The sequence below is a fragment of the Canis lupus genome, chromosome 24 (assembly GCF_003254725.2).
Source record: "Canis lupus dingo isolate Sandy chromosome 24, ASM325472v2, whole genome shotgun sequence".
Lineage (NCBI taxonomy): Eukaryota > Metazoa > Chordata > Mammalia > Carnivora > Canidae > Canis > Canis lupus.
The window spans coordinates 3,302,541-3,321,132 of record NC_064266.1 but is presented as its reverse complement, the minus strand read 5'-3'; the positions used below and the strand labels follow the sequence as shown (position 1 = coordinate 3,321,132).

The 18,592-nt window shown below is 40.3% G+C and overlaps 1 protein-coding gene across 9 annotated transcripts in view; it reads left to right on the top strand.

Moving 5' to 3' along the window:
- Nucleotides 1–18,592, top strand: part of CFAP61 (cilia and flagella associated protein 61) — a 278,254-nt gene that overhangs the window by 99,038 nt on the left and 160,624 nt on the right. For all 9 annotated transcript variants that reach the window (XM_049100272.1, XM_049100274.1, XM_049100273.1 and 6 more), the window contains one exon: nt 18,297–18,423. In XM_049100272.1, the coding sequence (XP_048956229.1) occupies nt 18,297–18,423 (127 nt within the window). The remainder of the gene's footprint in view (nt 1–18,296; nt 18,424–18,592) is intronic.

Here is an 18,592-nt window from a genome sequence, read left to right as displayed (position 1 = left end):
ATACATAAACCACATCTTCTTTATCCATTCATCTTTCGTTGGACACCGAGGCTCCTTCCACAGTTAGGCTATTGTGGACATCGCTGCTAGAAACATCGGGGTGCAGGTGTCCCGGCGTTTCATTGCATCTGTATCTTTGGGGTAAATCCCCAGCAGTGCAATTGCTGGGTCGTAGGGCAGGTTTGCGTTTTCTATAATTTACCTTTTTCAAGGTAAGGTCTTATACATGAAGTCTTATTCTTACAAGGTATTATAGAGCTCATCAAACTGTGCATTTAAAATGGGTGCATTTGGGGGCATCTGGGTGGCTCAGTGGTTGAGTGTCTGCCTTTGGCTCAGGTCATGATCCCGGGGTCCTGGGATCAAGTCCTGCATCAGGCTCCCTGCAGGGGACAGGTCCTGTCTTTGCCTTTCTCTGTGTGTCTCTCTTGAATAAATAAATAGAATCTTAAAAAAATAAAATAAATAAAATAAAATAAAATAAAATAAAATAAAATAATAAAATAAAAAAGTGCATTTTTATAGAATGTAAATAAGATCTCAGTAAACTTGCTGCAAAATCTTAGGACAAAGGGATTGGTGGAGTAGTTTCAGAGAGCTTTTTCTATAATTCATATAATAGCCTTTTAAGTGAAACTTTGAGAAACATCCTAAATGATCACTGTGTATTTGGAGACTGGCTAGATGAATTTTGGCATATTTATTCAGCACATTACTATGCAGATTTTAAAGAAATAGAAATAAACTTATATATCCTATATAGAATGATGTCTAGGATGGTGAGAGAAGCCAGGAGTCAAACAGTATACACTACAAACAGTAAACACTATAATAGTTATAGTACTGATAGCTTACATGTATGGAAGGTTTGTAGTATTTTGGTCACTTTCTTAATCACTTTCTGTGTATCAATATGTGCAGTGACATTATTAGCTAGGTACCATTATTATCATCCGTATCTTACAGGTTAGGAAACAGACTTAGAGAGGTTAAGTAATTAGCCCAAAGAATACTCAACAGCAAGTGGCAGAGCTCAAATTAAAACTAAGGCAGTTAGGGGCATCTGGGTGGCTCAGTGAGTTAAATGTCCAACTCATGATTCAGCCCAGGTCATGATCTCCCTGGGTTGTGAGATTGAACCCCACATTGGGCTCTGCACACAACAGTGCATCTGCTTGAGATTCTCTCTCTCCCTCTCCCCTTGCCTCTCTCCACCCTGCTCTCACAGGCTCACTCTTTCTGTTTCAAAAAAAAAAAAAAAAAAAACCTAAGACACTTAGCTTCCAAATTCAACTCATCACCACTTCACATATTGCTCTCTATTGCTCTCTTTACTATGTTTTCAGGCAAAGCAACAGAGAAACCCCAAAACACAGTGGCTTGAGCCAGACAGAAACTCTACCTCTCTCACAGGGTAGTGCAGACGTGAGCAGAGCAGCAGCCTTTACCCCATGAAATTACACAGGGCACCCAGGTTCCTTCTCTTACTGCTTCTTCATTTGGTAGACTAAGCGTGTTTACCTAACATCTGCATAATGAGTCAAGGGGTCTGTGAATCTGGATGGATAGAAAAACTTCATCTTTATTTTACTAACCTCAAATTGAACTGTAGTGCATGCTTCCATTGTGAATGGAAGCAACAAGCCTCTGGGGTGTTTGTGAAACCATGACTTTGTAACCATAGAAATCATGGATATTTTCATATCATGTTACAGTTGTTCCAGGTATCTCAAAATATGTATGCACATCCTGCTTTGAAATTTCTCTGGGTTTATTCTAACTAGACCTTGTTATGTAATGCATTAATTTGGAGGCATAGATGTTACTAAAACACACATTTTCAAACATTTTGTTAACTTTATTTCAATATAATTCATTATCTTTTATTTTACATATTTAAAAACATTAGTCTGAACAGGGGTGTAGCATCACCAGACTATCAAAGGGGTCCATGGCATGGCACACAAAATTTCTAGATGGAGCAGGCTCTTTTCCTGCTCCATGAGAATGCTTTGAGCTGGCTCAGAACAACATAGCCATATTTTCAGCCCATGGAGAAAGATAGGAAGAAAAATGAAGAAATGCTTCTCTTTCATGGAACTTACATCACTTCTGTGCACAGTCTATGGTCAGGAAGTTGGTTGCATGGCCCTATCTAGATGCAAGGGAGACTGAGGGTCTGTCTCTGACAGGCTGGATGTGTGCCCAGAGTTGGTTCCATTATTAAAAAGGTCGGGGGGGGGGGGGAGATCCCTGGGTGGCTCAGCGGTTTAGCGCCTGCCTTTGGCCCAGGGCGTGATCCTGGAGTCCCGGGATCAAGTCCCACATCGGGCTCCTGGCATGGAGCCTGCTTCTCCCTTTGCCTGTGTCTCTGCCTCTCTCTATATGTCTATCATGAATAAATAAATAAATAAAATCTTTAAAAAAAATAAAAATAAAAAGGTGGGGGAAGAATGCTATGAACCCATCATGTCTAATTTTTATCTCACACATATATAGAAGCTCTAGAAAGGTATACGGGACTTAATTAATCTTACTAATCTCATGTACATAAGACTTCATTAACCTGAGGAGCAGAACCAGGAGGTTGGGTATGCTGGTGACTTACTTTTTGCTTTATATTTATTGGTGCTGCTTGATTTTTCTTTCATTAATAGCCTTTTTTTCAGCCATTTTAGGCTTAGGGCAACACTGAGCAGAAAGTACAGAGAGTTCCTACATACCTCTTCTCTCTCTCTCCCTAGACTCTCCATCAGTTTACATCCCGCACCAGAGTTAGGCCATTAATTACCATTGATGAACCTATATCATTACCACCCAAAGTCAGTTTACATTGGGGTTTTAGTCTTTCTGTTGTACACTCTGTGGGTTTTGCCAAATACATAAAGACTGTATCCACTATTTTAGTATCCTACAGAGTAGTTTCTAAAAATCTTCTGGCTCTACCTCTTTCATCCCTCTCTCTTTCCCTACAACCTCTGGCAACCACTGATCTATTTCCTGTTTCTAGTAAAAAGTTTTGTCTCCAGTTTTGCCTTTTCCAGAGTGTCCTATGGTTGGAATCATAAAGTATGTAGCCTTTGCAAATTGGCCTTTTTCACTTAGTAATATACATTTTAAGGTTTATCCATATCTTGATAGTTAATTTCTTTTATAGTGCTAAATTATATTCCATTGTCTAGGTGTAGCATAGTTTATTAATTCATCCACATACTGAAGAACATCTTAGTTACTTTTAAGTTTGAGCAATTATGAATAAAGCTTCTATAAACATTTGTGTGCAGGTCTTTGTGTGGTTGTAAGTTTTCAGCTGATTTGAGTATATACCAAGGAGCACAAGTTTGAGTGATATGGTAAGAATGTTTAGTTTTGTGTAAACTACCACACTATCTTCCAAAGTGGCCATACCATTCTGCTTTCCACGAGGCATGAATGAGAGTTCCTGTTGCCCCACAAATTCACCAGCTTTGGTACTGTCAATGTTTTGAATTTCCACCTTTCTAATAGGTGTGTAGTGGTAACTTGTTGTTTTCATTTGTAATTGCATAATGATGTATGGTATTGAGCATCTTTTCATATGCTATTTGCCATTTGTAGGTCTACTTTGGTAACATCTGTACAGATCTTTTATGTATTTTTAAATTGAGTTGTTCATTTCTGTTTGATTTTTGAAAAATCATGGGCATGCATTACTTCTATAATAGAAAATCTAGTTATTTTTATGTATACTGATATTTAAATTTTTATTATGACTCATGTAGAACTTTCATTAAAATGTACTTTATGTTGTCTACATTCTTAAATAGAGTGTGTTGGTGACATTTCCTTATGACTTGGGATTCTCTCTGAATAAATACACACTGGAGATGGAGGAAAATCAGATGACTCAGGGTCATGAATGGGTTATGGGTCTGGCTGTAGTCATGGCCTTGTTCTCAGTGGCTTCATTACTTAATTCATATTCTTTTTTCTCTCTCTTCTGCTATGACTTATTTTGCTTTTATTAAAAATTTAATTTAATTTAATGAGACTTTCAACACTTGCCTGGAAATTAGCTGTGGTTACAGCAAAGCCCTTGTTTCTCCTTCTACTTTGTACCCATTTGCAGTGTCAGCTTCATTTTTTTAAATCTCTCACATATGAAGTTGGAGCTAGTCATGTACACCTGGGTTCCTTTCTGGAAAATTGAAGTCTCACATGCCAAGGTAGTTTTTGTATTCTTAGAAAATCATGATCTTTTGTCACTGTTCCCATCTGAACCCTCATCAATAACCTTCCTCTGTTCCTCTGTGAATTTTGTAGCCAACCAGCTGCCACTCTACACTGCTTCTCAGCTTGTCCATGCATGTAGCTCCTTTGTGCTATTCCTCTTGTTCCCATATCCCTTTCCACATAGAATGTGTTCCTGGTTGTGTGGGGACAGACATCCCTCAAAGCCCACATGTTTGTCACCATCACCATGTTCCTTTTGTGGACATGGCACCAGACCATGGTTTTCTAGAGAAAGCTTAAACCTTTTATTTTTATTTTTTCATTTTAATTTTAATTCCAAATAGTTAACATATAGCCTCATATTAGTTTCCGGTGTACAATATAATGATTCAACAATTCCATACACCTGGAATTGTTGCTCATCATGACAAGTACCTTCCTTAATCTCCATCACCTATTTCACCCCTCCTTCTGCCTCCCCTCTGGCAACCATATGTTTGTTCTCTATAGTTAAGAGTCTGTTTCTTGGTTTGTTTCTGTCTCTCTCTTTTTTTCTTTGCTCATTTGTTTTGTTTCCTAGATTCCACGTAAGTGAAATCATATGGTATTTGTCTTTCTCTGACTGTTTTGCTCTAGCTCCATCCATGTTGTTATACATTCAAGATTTCATTCTTTTTATGGCTATATAATACTCCATTGTATACTACATCTTTATTCATTCATCAATCGATGGACACTTGGACTGCTTCCATAGTTTGGCTATTGCAAATAATGCTGCAGTAAACATTGGGGTGCATGTATCCCTTTGAATTAGTGTTTTTATATCTTTTGGGTAAATGCCCAGTAGTATAATTACTGGATTGTAAGGCAGTTTTATTTTATTTTTATTTTTAAAAAGATTTTATTTATTTATTCGTGAGTGACGGGGTGGGGGGGGGGCAGCGGGAGAAGCAGGCTCCATGCAAGGAGCCTGACATGGGACTCGATCCCAGGTCTCCAGGATCACACCCCGGGCTGCAGGTGGTGCTAAACCGCTGCGCCACCGGGGCTGCCCTATTTTTACTTTTTTGAGGAAACGTCATACTGTTTTCCACAGTAGCTGCACCAGCTAGTATTCCCACCAGCAGTGTAAGGGGGTTTCCCTTTCTCCACATCCTTGCTAACACCTGTTGTTTCTTGTGTTATTGATTTTAGCCATTTAGATTTTTTCTTTAATTATTTATTTTAGGGACACCTGGGTGGCTCAGTGTTTGAGCATCTGCCTTTGGCTCAGGTCATGATCCTGGGGTCCTGGGATCAAGTCTTGCATTGGGATCCCCACAGGGAGCCTACTTCTACCTCTATGTTTCTGCCTCTCTTTCTGTGTCTCTCATGAATAAATTTAAAAATCTTTTAAAAATTCTATATTTTAACTAAATTATAAGCACAAAGAGCTTTTTTTAGAGAGATCACACATTTAATGTTAAACCTGGTAGTTTTGCCTGTCAGGATTGCTAAGCTCCTACAGGGAATATGATCTCAAAAGCTTCCTTCTTTCCTATGCTTTAAAATTTTTTAATTGTTATTATTATTTTTATTTTTAGAGAGAGCAAGAGCACGTGTGCACATATAAGCATGTGTGGGCATGCAAGTCGGGGGTGGGGAGGGGCAGAGGGAGAGAGAGAATCTTAAGTATTCTCCATGCTGAGTGTGGAGCCTGCTGTAGGGCTCAGTCTCACAGCCCTGAGATCAAGACCTAAGCTGAAATCAAGAGTCAGACACTTAATGGACTGAGCCACCCAGGCACCCCATTCCTCTGCTCGTTTTAAAAACCCCTGTACTCAGGGCACTTAGCTGACTTGGTCAGTAGAGCATGTGACTCTTGAGCTTAGGATTGTGAGTTCAAGCCCTATGCTGGGCCTAGAGCTTGCTTTAAAAAACACAAAAAAACTGAAAGCAACAAGGATATCCTTCAACAAGTGAATGTATAAAAACCCCTGCAAGCCCTTCAGGCAGCTAAGCTTGATTGGATGAGAAGGAGGAAGCCTGCCTGAAGATGTTTCTACAAAATATGAAGGAAAGACAAACTCACACTCTTACCCCTAGGAGATATTTGTATTTTTAAAACATGATTGGTTTTAAAGTATGAGTTTGGAGGAATTTCATATCTTAAAAAATGCGGTTCAGAAATGTGAGTATGGGAGTGACCTCCCCAAAATCCAGCTGTCATCTCTAAATAACCCCTGGCATCAGTTTTCCTAAGGTGATGCTGCCTTTCCAGGGCTTCCCTTTTCTGCCCCTTCTTTCCCAGAATATTCTCTAAAAATTCCAGGATGTTTTTATTGTCACTTCTGTGCACTGATGCCTGCACCTCAGCCAGGAGTACAGGAGGGGTCTGGGGGCAGCACCGATGTCCCTGTAGGCCTAGGCCTGTGCGGTGAAGCTCTGTGACACATGTCCTTCTTATCTGTGACAGGCTCATTGGGCTTTTAGTATGTAAGGATTTAACAAGGGTTTGTTTGTCCCTGTTGTCGAGAAGACCATCCAGGGGTGGCTGGCAGCTCCACAAGGCTGGCACAGACATGTCATCTTGCACCCTCCACCCCCCTGCTAGCCCCACAACACATTGCTTTCCATGTCAGATTTACCTCAATTTACTTAAGGGGAACTCTTATTTCATATGCTGTTCAGTTCTACTTCACGCACGGTCCGTGGATCAGCAGCCTCTACATCCATGGAGAACTTGCTAAAATGCAGAATCGCAGCCCTGCCCCAGGCCTCCTGACTGTGTTTGCCTGGGAATCTGTGTTGTTATCAAATGGTCCACTTGATTTTTATGTACATTGAAGTTTGAGAAGTGCTGGAAGCACTTCCGTTTTTTATGAATACAGCTTTCCCTACTATCCCAAAGGAAATTGTTCCCATCAAACATCTATACTGAAATGGCCTACAGAGAGCGAAGAGTATTCCCAGCTTTCTGAAAGCTCACGTTGCTGCCACTTCACTTTCTGAAAAGACCAACATTAGTATGATTATGGATCTCTTTGTAAAAGTAAAAATCTTCAGATTTCTTTCTGTCAGCAAAAATGAAGTGGTAGGACGTGGAGGGGCCATGTATATCATTTGGTGGGAAAGGATAATGATTCTTCTTCTTCTCCAAATACAGGTTTTCTGGAACCATGTAAGCCACAGCTACGTTAAACCCTTTGTTATCTGGTAATTTCTGGTTGTGTTGGGACATGAAGGCCTTATTTCATATTTGTCATAGACCCTTGGGCCAGATCTTATGGGAATATATGAACCATGGCAGGCGTGGGATTTTATCTACTTATACCAAGTGAAGATGACTTCTCGTATCTCTTCCCACCCAATCTTGTTCTTTCATACACACCCTGCCTTAACCTGAGTTTTCCTAAAACCATGTTTTCAGATTTCAAAATGTAGATAATCAGTGAGAATGCTTCCAGTCAGAAATTAAAGAAAACCCAACTCAAAATGGCTTCAAGCATAGGGCATTTATAGGCTCGTATAACTGGGAGGTCTGGAGACAGGCCGGACTTCAGGGTTTGAATCTTCGGGTTTTGGGTTTCTTTCCCTTTTCCACTCTGCTTTTCCTGGTGTCAGCTTCAGCCTGCAGCTGGCTGCTGTCCCATTGGCAGGATGGCTGCGGCTGTTCTGGGCTGACATCTCTGCACCACTGCAGAGAGGGAGGGAGCTGGCTGAAGGCCAGTGCTTTCTTTCCCAGAGGCCCCAGCATGCCTCCTTCATTCATCCAGTACATCATGTTGACTGCATGGTGTGTGCCAGCCCTCATTCCAGGTGCTGGGCAAGCAGAAGCATCTCCAACAGACAAAAGTCCTTGCCCTCATGGGGCCTGCATTCTAGTTAGAGGAGAAAGACACAAAGGGAAGAGATAAAATACATAGTGTGTAAGTGATGAGGGCAAATGCTCAGAATAAAGCAGATGAGGAAAAGATGATGTGCTGGGCTTTAGGGTATGGAGGGAAGTCCCCTGGGGAAGGAGGTGAGGGGGGAGTCACACAGGTCCTTGACACCTACTCTTTTTATACCTTGGTTTTAGAATATGTTGTGTTCTTCCATTTTTTGCTTCACTTCTCTTGACATTTGGGATGGATTGTTCTTGCTCTTAAGTTTGGTTACTTTAAATTTCATGACCTCATGTTCTGGTCTCCCACCCAATCTCATTCTTCTTCCCTTGGGAAATTATATTTGTGTCTCTCACCTGCCCTCTGGCCATGCTGGTGAGCCCTGGAACAAATCAGTCATTCAGTTGTTAGTGATACTTACCTCTCCTGTCAACAGATTCCATGCCAAGGTTCCCTGTCATTTCACTTCCAACTTCTAAAGTAAATATGTTTATGTTAACTTTCCTTATAAATGTATATACACTAAATACTTTTTACCTCTTTTTACTTCATATAGTGATTTCTAGAAAGTTTCCAAACTTAATGTAAGGTTAGAATATGGGATAAATGATTATTTTTCCTTTTGCTCATGCTTGCCTAAACTTAGCCTTCATACAGGCTTTTTCTTCCACTTGTTTATTTGTGAGTGGAGGACACATTTGGATGAACTCGCCACCCATTCCATCTTCCTGCCCTTCCAAATCATGTTTCTCTGAAGTTTGCCATTTTTAATTTGGGGGAATATGTTTCAAACTTATTGTACTGGGAATTCTTTTCCTTTTTAAGATTTTATTTATCTGAGACAGAGAGCGAGAATGAGAGTGAGAGAGAGAAAGCAATCAAGCTCAAGCACAAGCAGGAGGGAGGAGCAGAGGGAGAGGGACAACCAGACTCCCCACTCGGTAGGGAGCCCGATGCAGGGCTCCATCCCAGGACCCTGAGATCATGACCTGAGCCACCCAGAAATTGTTTTCTAAGAATAAACACGTACTAAGTTAAATCATACTATGAGTTGTCAACTTTGTTCATAAATGCAAATGCCTCTAGGTAGCTGGCTTTTAAATGACTCGTCCCCTCAGTGTTTTTCTTTTATTTGCTTCTCTGTCAGTGACTCACTTGTGCCTGGTTGTCATTTCTTCTAGTGTGTCACTATTATACCTATTTTGGGCCCATGGGTCATTGAGAGTGTGTTAGTGATAATGGACCTGGTGCTTTTTAAATCAGCCTCCTTGAATAGAACCTAAAAGAACATTTTATTTTGTTGTTATTGTTTTACTTTGTTGGTTGGCTGGTTGAAACTGAAATATGGGTGACTGTCAAGTTGTTTTATGTTTCTGTTAACATAGATCACTCCTTTGGAATTGGGACAGACTCAGCTTTTTCTTCTTTCTATCATTTTGGTTTCATTTGCTGGCATCAAAAAGTTGTCCTATATCCTCCAAGGCTCTATCCATGCACACATATCCATGTAGGTGTCTAAAACCATTCATTCAATTAAGGCTTAAAAAATTAACTGTTAAATCCCTTTTCCTCTACTTTTATATATGATTTTCTATTTTGTTATGTGTACAGTCTCAGTACTGTAAATTCTGACCTTTGAGGTCAGAGTGTATAAAAATGGGACAGGAAGAAAAACTCATTGGCAAGCAGGTCCAGGGCTGCCAAACTTTCAAGCCCCAAGAAGGAACCAGTGGGCAGGGGCTTCACCATTTCTTCATGGAGAAGTGACATTTCCTGGGGGATCATGGGTTTGGGCATTTGAGTACATTAGACAGAAAGTGTAAGAGAGAGGTGATTTGGGAACTTGAAGGCCTATGGGGAAGGGTTAAGAAACATGATAGCCCCACATAGGACCCCCAGGAAACTTGATGGAGGAAACCATAAGAATAGGTAAGGAGAGTCCAAGCTGATCTGTCTCTCTGATTCAAAGTGGCTTTAGAACCAACCATGCCTAAACTTTGGCAAAAGAATGGTTAAACTGTCCTGGTTATTGAATATAAGTTCACTTCTAGAAAAGTTGGGCAAGATGACATGCAGAACAGGTAGAGGGAGGTAGGCATTCCCCTTCCCAGTTATATACCATGAGACAGTAGGAAGAGCCTAGCATAAAGGTGATCATGAAAAAATGAAGATCAGAAACTCTTTGTTCGAGACTTGTGAAGAGGTGAAAATAGGCCTACATTTAGATACCTCCAGTGGACCCACCATCTTTTGCAGCCCTGCTGGGCCTAATTTGGACTGGTAAATGCCAAAATAAACTGTGTCTTTTTGGATATCCATTGAGCCCATTAAAAGTTCATTCCATGGAAGGGCTTGATATCATTTTATAAACCTTCAATGAATTTTCTTTATCTTTAGATTTATCTGAAAATATTTTAAGAAATAAAGATAACTGCTTGCTAATTCAGCCATAAATACAATCTCCCTTTACAGTGTGTGTATGTATGACATCCATATATATTTTATGATGATTTCATTTTTTTTTAAGATTTTATTTATTTATTTATTCATAGAGACACAGAGAGAGGCGCAGACACACACAGGCAGAGGGAGAAGCAAGCTCCATGCAGAGAGCCCGATGTGGGACTCCATCCTGGGTCTCCAGGATCACACCCTGGGCTGCAGACGGCGCTAAACCGCTGTGCCACTGGGGCTGCCCTGATGATTTCATTTTAATTAAGGATCACACGTGTTGAGAATAAAACACTAAACATCCTTACACCTTTGTTTTGAAGTTGTTTTATTTTTCGACAGTTTGTTTTTAATTTTTTAAAAATTTTTATTTACTTATGATAGTCACACAGAGAGAGAGAGAGATTGAGAGAGAGAGAGGCAGAGACACAGGCAGAGGGAGAAGCAGGCTCCATGCACCGGGAGCCCAACGTGGAATTCGATCCCGGGTCTCCAGGATCACGCCCTGGGCCAAAGGCAGGCGCTAAACCGCTGCGCCACCCAGGGATCCCGCAGTTTTCTATAACTGAGACACAACGGTGTGAGTTCTCCATAACTCCTGGTCCATTTCTTTTTTTTTTTTTTTTAAGATTTTATTGTTTTATTCATGAGAGACAGAGACAGAGAGAGAGAGAGGGAGGGAGAGAGAGGGAGGGAGGGAGAGGCAGAGACACAGGCAGAGGGAGAAGCAGGCTCCATGCAGGTAGCCTCATGTGGGACTCGATCCTGGGTCTCCAGGATCACTCCCTAGGCTGAAGGCAGCGCTAAACCACTGAGCCACCTGGGCTGCCTATTCCTGGTCCATTTCTAAACTCATACATCATTTAAAACTTGAAAAAATTTCAGAATTATTTCTTGGAAGATGGTTCTAGAATCAACAGGTCAACTCCACAAGGGCTGGAATTGTGGCCTGTCTTGTTCCCCAGTGGATTCCCAATACCCAGAATACACCACACATGCAGCAGGTGTTTAATCAGTATTTGTGACTAACCATGAACCATTCTCAATAAAGCCACTTTAATAATTGATTTTTTAGGAATACATCTTGATCTTATGCATATTCATTTTTTTACTTTTTCTGGGTGCTTCTGTCAATTGCAGTATAAAAGCAAGTACCGTGTAACTATTGCCACATTTGTATTTCCTGTCTGCTGGCCATAGGTCCCCATCCTCTCATTCCAGATAAAGGCAAAACAAACAAGTTGCCATCCCTCACACCTGATGTATGAGCAATCATATACACACTGGCCATTTGCCTCAAAGCCCTGGGTGAAAAGTCACCTGCAGAGTAAACCTACATTTGACTTTTTGAGCTAAGCAAGAAACAATGGAAAAATTGCTCTCAGAGTCAAACACTAGGGAACAGAGAGCAGCCTTGCCGAAGAGAAATACAGGGTGAACCACGTATGTAATTTTAAATATTCTGATAGCTCTATTAATTAAAAAATTTTAAACTGGGTAAAATTAATTGTAATATTATTTAGCCCCTATATCCAAAATATTGTTTCAACATGTTATTGCTATAAAAAGTATCAGTAAGATACTTTACATTCTTTTTTTTTGTACCAAGTCTTTAGAATTCAGTGGGTATTTTACACATACAGCATGCCTCGATTCAGAGATGCCACCTTTCAACTGCCTAGTAGCACATGGGGCTTGAGGTTCCCATATCAGACAGCATAGCTTTAGAGTAGTGCACAAACATATTGCCCGTTCCTCCCCGTGAAAATCTGGAAACACATGAAGACCATGAGGTGCTCCCCTTTGGCAAAATAAATAGTAGAGATGAAAGTTTCACAATGCAACACAAAATGGTTGTGCCCTCTAATCAACAACATATTTTCATGGACAAACTGGAGAAATTATGTTTGTTTTTTTTTCTAATACTTGGCAGTAAAACACTGTGATATTCCATTGACTGTTATTGCGAACTGCTGTGGGTGAGGACGAGCCTTGGTCTTTCAGAGTGGATCATGAGGTCGCCCTACCTCTGAGCCTTGCCAAAGAGAGGATGCCACATCCCAGAAAGCAAAGGATAGCATAATAGAGACATGGAGAAAATGTCACGTGCCTGTTCACCCCCCTGGTTCCATAACACTTTTGGTAACTGTTGTAGCACGGATCATAGACAGAAGCATGTGGGAAACTCTCTGGCCATCTGCATGCAGGCTGCATAATTCATTAGATATTTATTGAGTTCCTCTCTGGTTCCAAAACATTTTCATCACCCCAAAGGATACCCTGTACCTATTAGTAGTCACCCCATCCTTTCCTTCACCACAAGACTCTGGTGGCAGCAAATCTACTGTTTCTGCCTATTCTGGACATTTCCTATAAATGGAATTATATAATATGTGGCCTTTTAAAAAATATTATTTATTTATTTATTCATGAGAGACATACAGAGAGAGGCAGAGACACATGCAGAGGGCAAAGCAGGCTCCCCCTGGGGAGCCTGAAGAGAAGTTCCTTATAGATTTTGGATACTAACCCTTTAATCAGATATGTCATTTGCAAATATCTCCTCCCATTCTGTAGGCTGCCTTTTAGTTTTGTTGATTGTTTCCTTCACTTTGCAAGGATTGGTATTAAATCTTCTTTGAATGTTTGATAGAATTCACCAGTGAAGCTGTCTGGTCCACCAGACAGCTTTTGTTTGTTTAGAGGTTTTTTTTTAAATTAGTGATTCAGTTTCCTTACTAGTAATCGGTCTGTTCAGATTTTCTATTTCTTCATTATTTGGTCTTGGAAGAGTGTATGTTTCTGGTAATTTATCCATTTCTTCTAGGTTGTCCAATTTGTTGGCATGTAATTATTCATAGTAGTCTCATGATTCTTTGCATCTCTGCAGTATCAGTTGTAACTTCTCCCCTTTCATTTATGATTTTACTTATTTGAGCCCTCTGTTTTTTTCCTGGTGAGTCTAGCTAAATGTTTTTCAGTTTTGTTTATCTCTTCAAAGAACCAGCTCATAGTTTCACTGATGTTTTCTATTGTCTTTTTTAGTCTCTATTTCATTTATTTCTGCTCTGATCTTTGTTATTTCCTTTCTTCTATTAACTTTTGGCTTCTTTTGTTCTTCTTCTAGCTCCTTTAGGTGTAAATTAGATTGTTTAAATGAGATTTTTCTTGTTTCTTGAGTTAGGCTTGTATCACTATGAATTTCCTTTAAGAACTGCTTTTGCTGCATTCTATATATATAAGTATGTTATATTTCCATTTTCATTTGTTTCAAGATATTTTTTGGTTTGTCCTTTGATTTATTTGTTGATTCATTGGTTATGCAGCAGCATGTTATTTTATTTAATCTCCATGTATTAGGATTTTTCCAGTTTTCTTCTTGTAATAACTTTCTTGTTTAATACCATTGTAGTTAGAAAGATGTTTGATATGATTTCAATCTTCTTAAATTTCTTTAAATTTATTAATTTATTATGTGGCCTAACATTTAAACTATTCTGGAGAATGTTCCATGTGCAGTTGAGAAGAATGTCTATTCCCCTGCTTTTGGGTCGAATGTTTTGTATATCTTTATATTAAGTCCATCTGGTCTAATAAGTCATTTAATGCTGATGTTTCCTTTTTAGTTTTCTGTCTGGATGATCTATCCACTAATGTAGTGGGGTACTAAAGTCCCCTCCTATTAATGTATTGCTATAAATTTCTCCCATTTAGGTGCTTCTATGTCAGGTGCATAAATATTTACAAATGCTATATATACTCTTGTTAGATTGATGCCTTTATTGTTATTTAATGCACTTCTTTGTCTTTTATTATAGTCTTTGATTTAAAGCCTGTTTTGTCTAATATAGCTGTAGCTTTGCCTGGTATAACCCCAGCTTTTTTTTGGTTTCTATCTGCATGGGACATCATTTTCCATCCCTTCACTTTCAGTCTGTGTATGTCCTTACTTCCGAAGTCTTTTATAGACAAGATATAAAGGGACTCCTTTAAACTGAAAATAATGGGCACTAGTTATATATACATGTTTATAATATACATATATATAATATAAAATAGTCTATTTTAAGTTCATTGCATCTAAGTTTGAACACATTCTATTAAAGATTTTATTTATTTATTTATCACACACACACACACACACACACACACACACACACACACACACAGAGGGGGGCAGAAACACAGGCAGAGGAGAAACAGAATCCATGCAGGGAGCCTGACATGGGACTTGATCCCGGGTCTCCAGGATCAGGCCCTAAACCGCTGAGCCACCCAGGCTGCCCATGCTTTGTGTTTTTGATATCACATTTTACATCTTCTTGTTTTGTGTATCCCTTAACTAATCATTGAAGTTATAGTTATTTTTACTACTTTTGTTTTTTAACCTTCATACTAGCTGTGTAAGTGATTAATCTACTACCTTTGTTATATATCTACCTTTATCATTTTTACTTTCATATGTTTTCTTGTTACTAATTAGTACACTTTCTTATATTTCTTGTAAGGCCAGTTTAGTAGTGATGAACTCCTTTAGCTTTTGCTTGTTGGGGAAACTTTTCATCTCTCAATTCTGAGTGATAGCCTTCTGGGCAGAGTCTTCTTGGTTGGAAGTATGTTCCTTTTATTTTTTTTTTTAAAGATTTTATTTATTTATTCATGATAGTCACACAGAGAGAGAGAGGCAGAGACACAGGCAGAGGGAGAAGCAGGCTCCATGCACCGGAAGCCCGACGTGGGATTCGATCCCGGGTCTCCAGGATCACGCCCTGGGCCAAAGGCAGGCGCCAAACCGCTGCGCCACCCAGGGATCCTTTTAGCACTTTGCATGTATCCTGCCACTCCCTTCTGGCCTATAAAGATTCTGCTGAAGTCTGCTGGTTTAGGGTGTATGTAGCAAGTTGTTTTTCTCCTACTGCTTTTAAGATTCCCTCTTTATCTTTAACTTTTGGCATTCTAATTATAGTGTATATTAGTGTGGATTTTTAAAAATATATTTATTTATTTATTTGAGAGAGAAAGACCGTGAGTGGGAGGAGGAGCAAAGGGAGAAGCAGACTCCCAACTGAGCAGGGAGCCCAATGTGGGGCTTGATCCCAGGACCCTGAGCCAAAAGCAGATGCTTACCCGACTGAGCTACCCAAGTACCCTAGTGTGGACTTTTTTGAGTTCATCTTATTTGGAATATCCCACGCTTCCTGGATCTGGATGTCTGTTTCCTTCCCCAGGTTAGGAAAGTTCTCAGCCATTGTTTCTTCAAATAAATTTTTTGCCCTGTTCCCTTTCTCTTCTTCTGGGACTTCTATAGAGTGAAAGTTATTCTGCTTGCTGTTATATTATGGGTCCCTTAAGTTATCTTCAGTTTTTACATTTCTTTTTATCTTCATTGCTCTGTGTGGGTGAGTTTCACTGCCCTGTCTTCTGGATCACTGATTCTTTCTTCTGCTTCATCTAGTCTGCTGGTGAACCACTCTAGCATATTTTTCAGTTCAGTTATTCTTCAGTTCTGTGACTTCTGTTTGGTACTTTCTATGTTATCTGTCTCTTTGTTGAAGTTCTCACTGTGGTTATTCATACTTCTTCCAAGTTAGGTGAACATTTTTCACCATTACTTTGAGCTCTTAATCAGGCAAGTTACTTATCTTCATTTCATTCAGAGTTTTTTCTGAGGTTTTGTCTTGTTCTTTCATTTGAAACATATTCATGTTTACGTATTTTGCTTAACTCTTTCTGTGTTTGCTTCTATGTATTAGGCAAAATAGCTACCCCTCCCAGTCTTGAAGGAGTGACTTTGTGTAGAGGAGGAACCTATTGTTAAACCTTGCCCTAGCTTTTTGATTGTCTCTTGACCCTGTGTGGTTGTCTAAGCAGCCTGATTTATTCTTGATATGTCCTAGTTGTTGAAGGTGTGCCAAGGCTGTCAGTGTTCCAAACGGAGAATTTATTCAGTGACAACTTTCAGGCTGATTGGAAGCCAGACCCTCAAGTAGCAGCTTTCGAAGTATGCAAATATATATAGTTCTGTGGGACTTCAATCAATCATCAGTCCTACTGGCCTCCAGATAATCTGGAGGTGTCTCTTGAGTGACATTTATAAAATTTGGGGCTTCAGATGAGGGTATAAGTTCTTTTCTGGGAGTTACTGGCAAGCTGCAGCAAGGTTAAGGGAGAGCACAAAGATAGCATCCCCTGGCCTCCTCTCTTTGAGAATACTCTCTAGCTGCTATATGTGTGGCAAACCTGAGGCCTACCCCTCAGGCTGGAGCTCCATGACAAGTACCTAGGCCTTTTTCACAGAAAAACCAGTGTGTGTGTGTTTAAGTCCACTGTCAGTGCCAGTGCCCTGGGGGTGATAGCCTGCCAAGAACTGTCTCTGTGATGGTTACAGTTCCATTGGACCCAAGAGCACAAGCCTTCCTGGATACCAGAGCCAGGTGATCAAGAGAGACCTCTGTGTGGGCTGCCCATGCCTGAGAATTTTAGCAAGGCAGCAAAAAAGTGCAGGGCTGGGTGTGCCTGCTGTCCTTAGTGGGCAGCAGGAGAGCATAGGGCCACATGTTCCTATTGGTTGTAGTGGGGTAGTGGAATAGCACAGGGACTGTGTGTGCCTCCTGGCACTAGCAAAGTAAAGTGGGAGCATAAAAATGACACCTTCCAGGGCCTCTGTTCCTCGAGAGAGTTCCAACAGGCTCCTTCCCCCTCCAGTAGATGCTTTAGGATTATAAATGAATCTCCTTTACATAATGTAAGTACTTTTCAAACTGCTGCTTGTACACTGGGCCCCAAATGTGAGTGAGTATGCAGGCGAGCACTTCAAGAACAATATCTTTAGGTCTCTTCAGCCCTTCAGGTTTCTGCAGGTATGTGCCCCAATGGTTTTCAAACATAGGCGTTTTAGGGGCTCATCTCTTTGGTGCAGGTCCCAATGGTTGAAGTATCTGATGTGGGGCACAAACTCTTCCCTCCTCAAGGAGAAGCTCCATATTGTGAGATCTCTCCCAATTGTGGGTCACTGTGCCAGGCAATGGGTGGGGGAGGTTTTTGGCAAGACTGCGTCTCTGTCTCTCCAACCATTTTTAGGCGGTCCTTTATTGCTTGTTATGAAGGAGCCATTCAGCTGGTTTTGAGGTCTTTTTCAGAGGGAATTATTCCACATGTAGCTGTAGATTTCCTGTGTCCATGGGAAGAGATGAGTTCAGGATCTTTCTGTTTTTTTTTTTTAATTTTTATTTATTTATGAGAGTCACACAGAGAGAGAGAGAGAGAGAGAGAGAGAGAGAGAGAGAGAGGCAGAGACATAGGCAGAGGGAGAAGCAGGCTCCATGCACCGGGAGCCCGACGTGGGATTCGATCCCGGGTCTCTAGGATCGTGCCCTGGGCCAAAGGCAGGCGCCAAACCGCTGCGCCACCCAGGGATCCCAGTTCAGGATCTTTCTATGTCTCCATTTTAGATTGCCCCATCTTTCTGCACATTTCAAATTAAATGCACTTAGACTATAACTTTAACTTTATATTGTCTCTGGTTAATGAAAGTATCAGTGATTTTTACCTTGTTTGTACTGTTTTGCATATGTTTTACAAATTTTCTAGAATGATATCAGTTACTTCTATAGTTAATCAAACCCTAGTATTATATAAACATACCTTACTGGATATTATTTTATGTATATGTGGTATTTTATAATTTTGTCTTCATTTGGTTGAGGGAGCAGGGAGGAATACAAACTTTAGTACTTTAACCTAAAAAAAGTCTCTCTCCTCATCCAGGTCTATTAACATAAGATTAGCCACTTTGTTGGATACTCCTGGTGTTGAAAACCTTGTTAGCACCCTCATGCTGAATAAAAGTATATTGGCGGATTTAAAGCAGTACAATGAGGCTCGCAGAGACCCTGTAAGTACTTGCTATCATCAGATGGCTTAGGGCAGTGGACCGCATTTGACCCTCCTGGATGGTGATTTTTTTTTTTGAGCTGCTTACATCCTCAGGGAATGGGTGGGCGGTCAAACACCTATATGACAAGTGTTGGGTTCTCTTTTTAAGATGAGTAACTCTACTATAC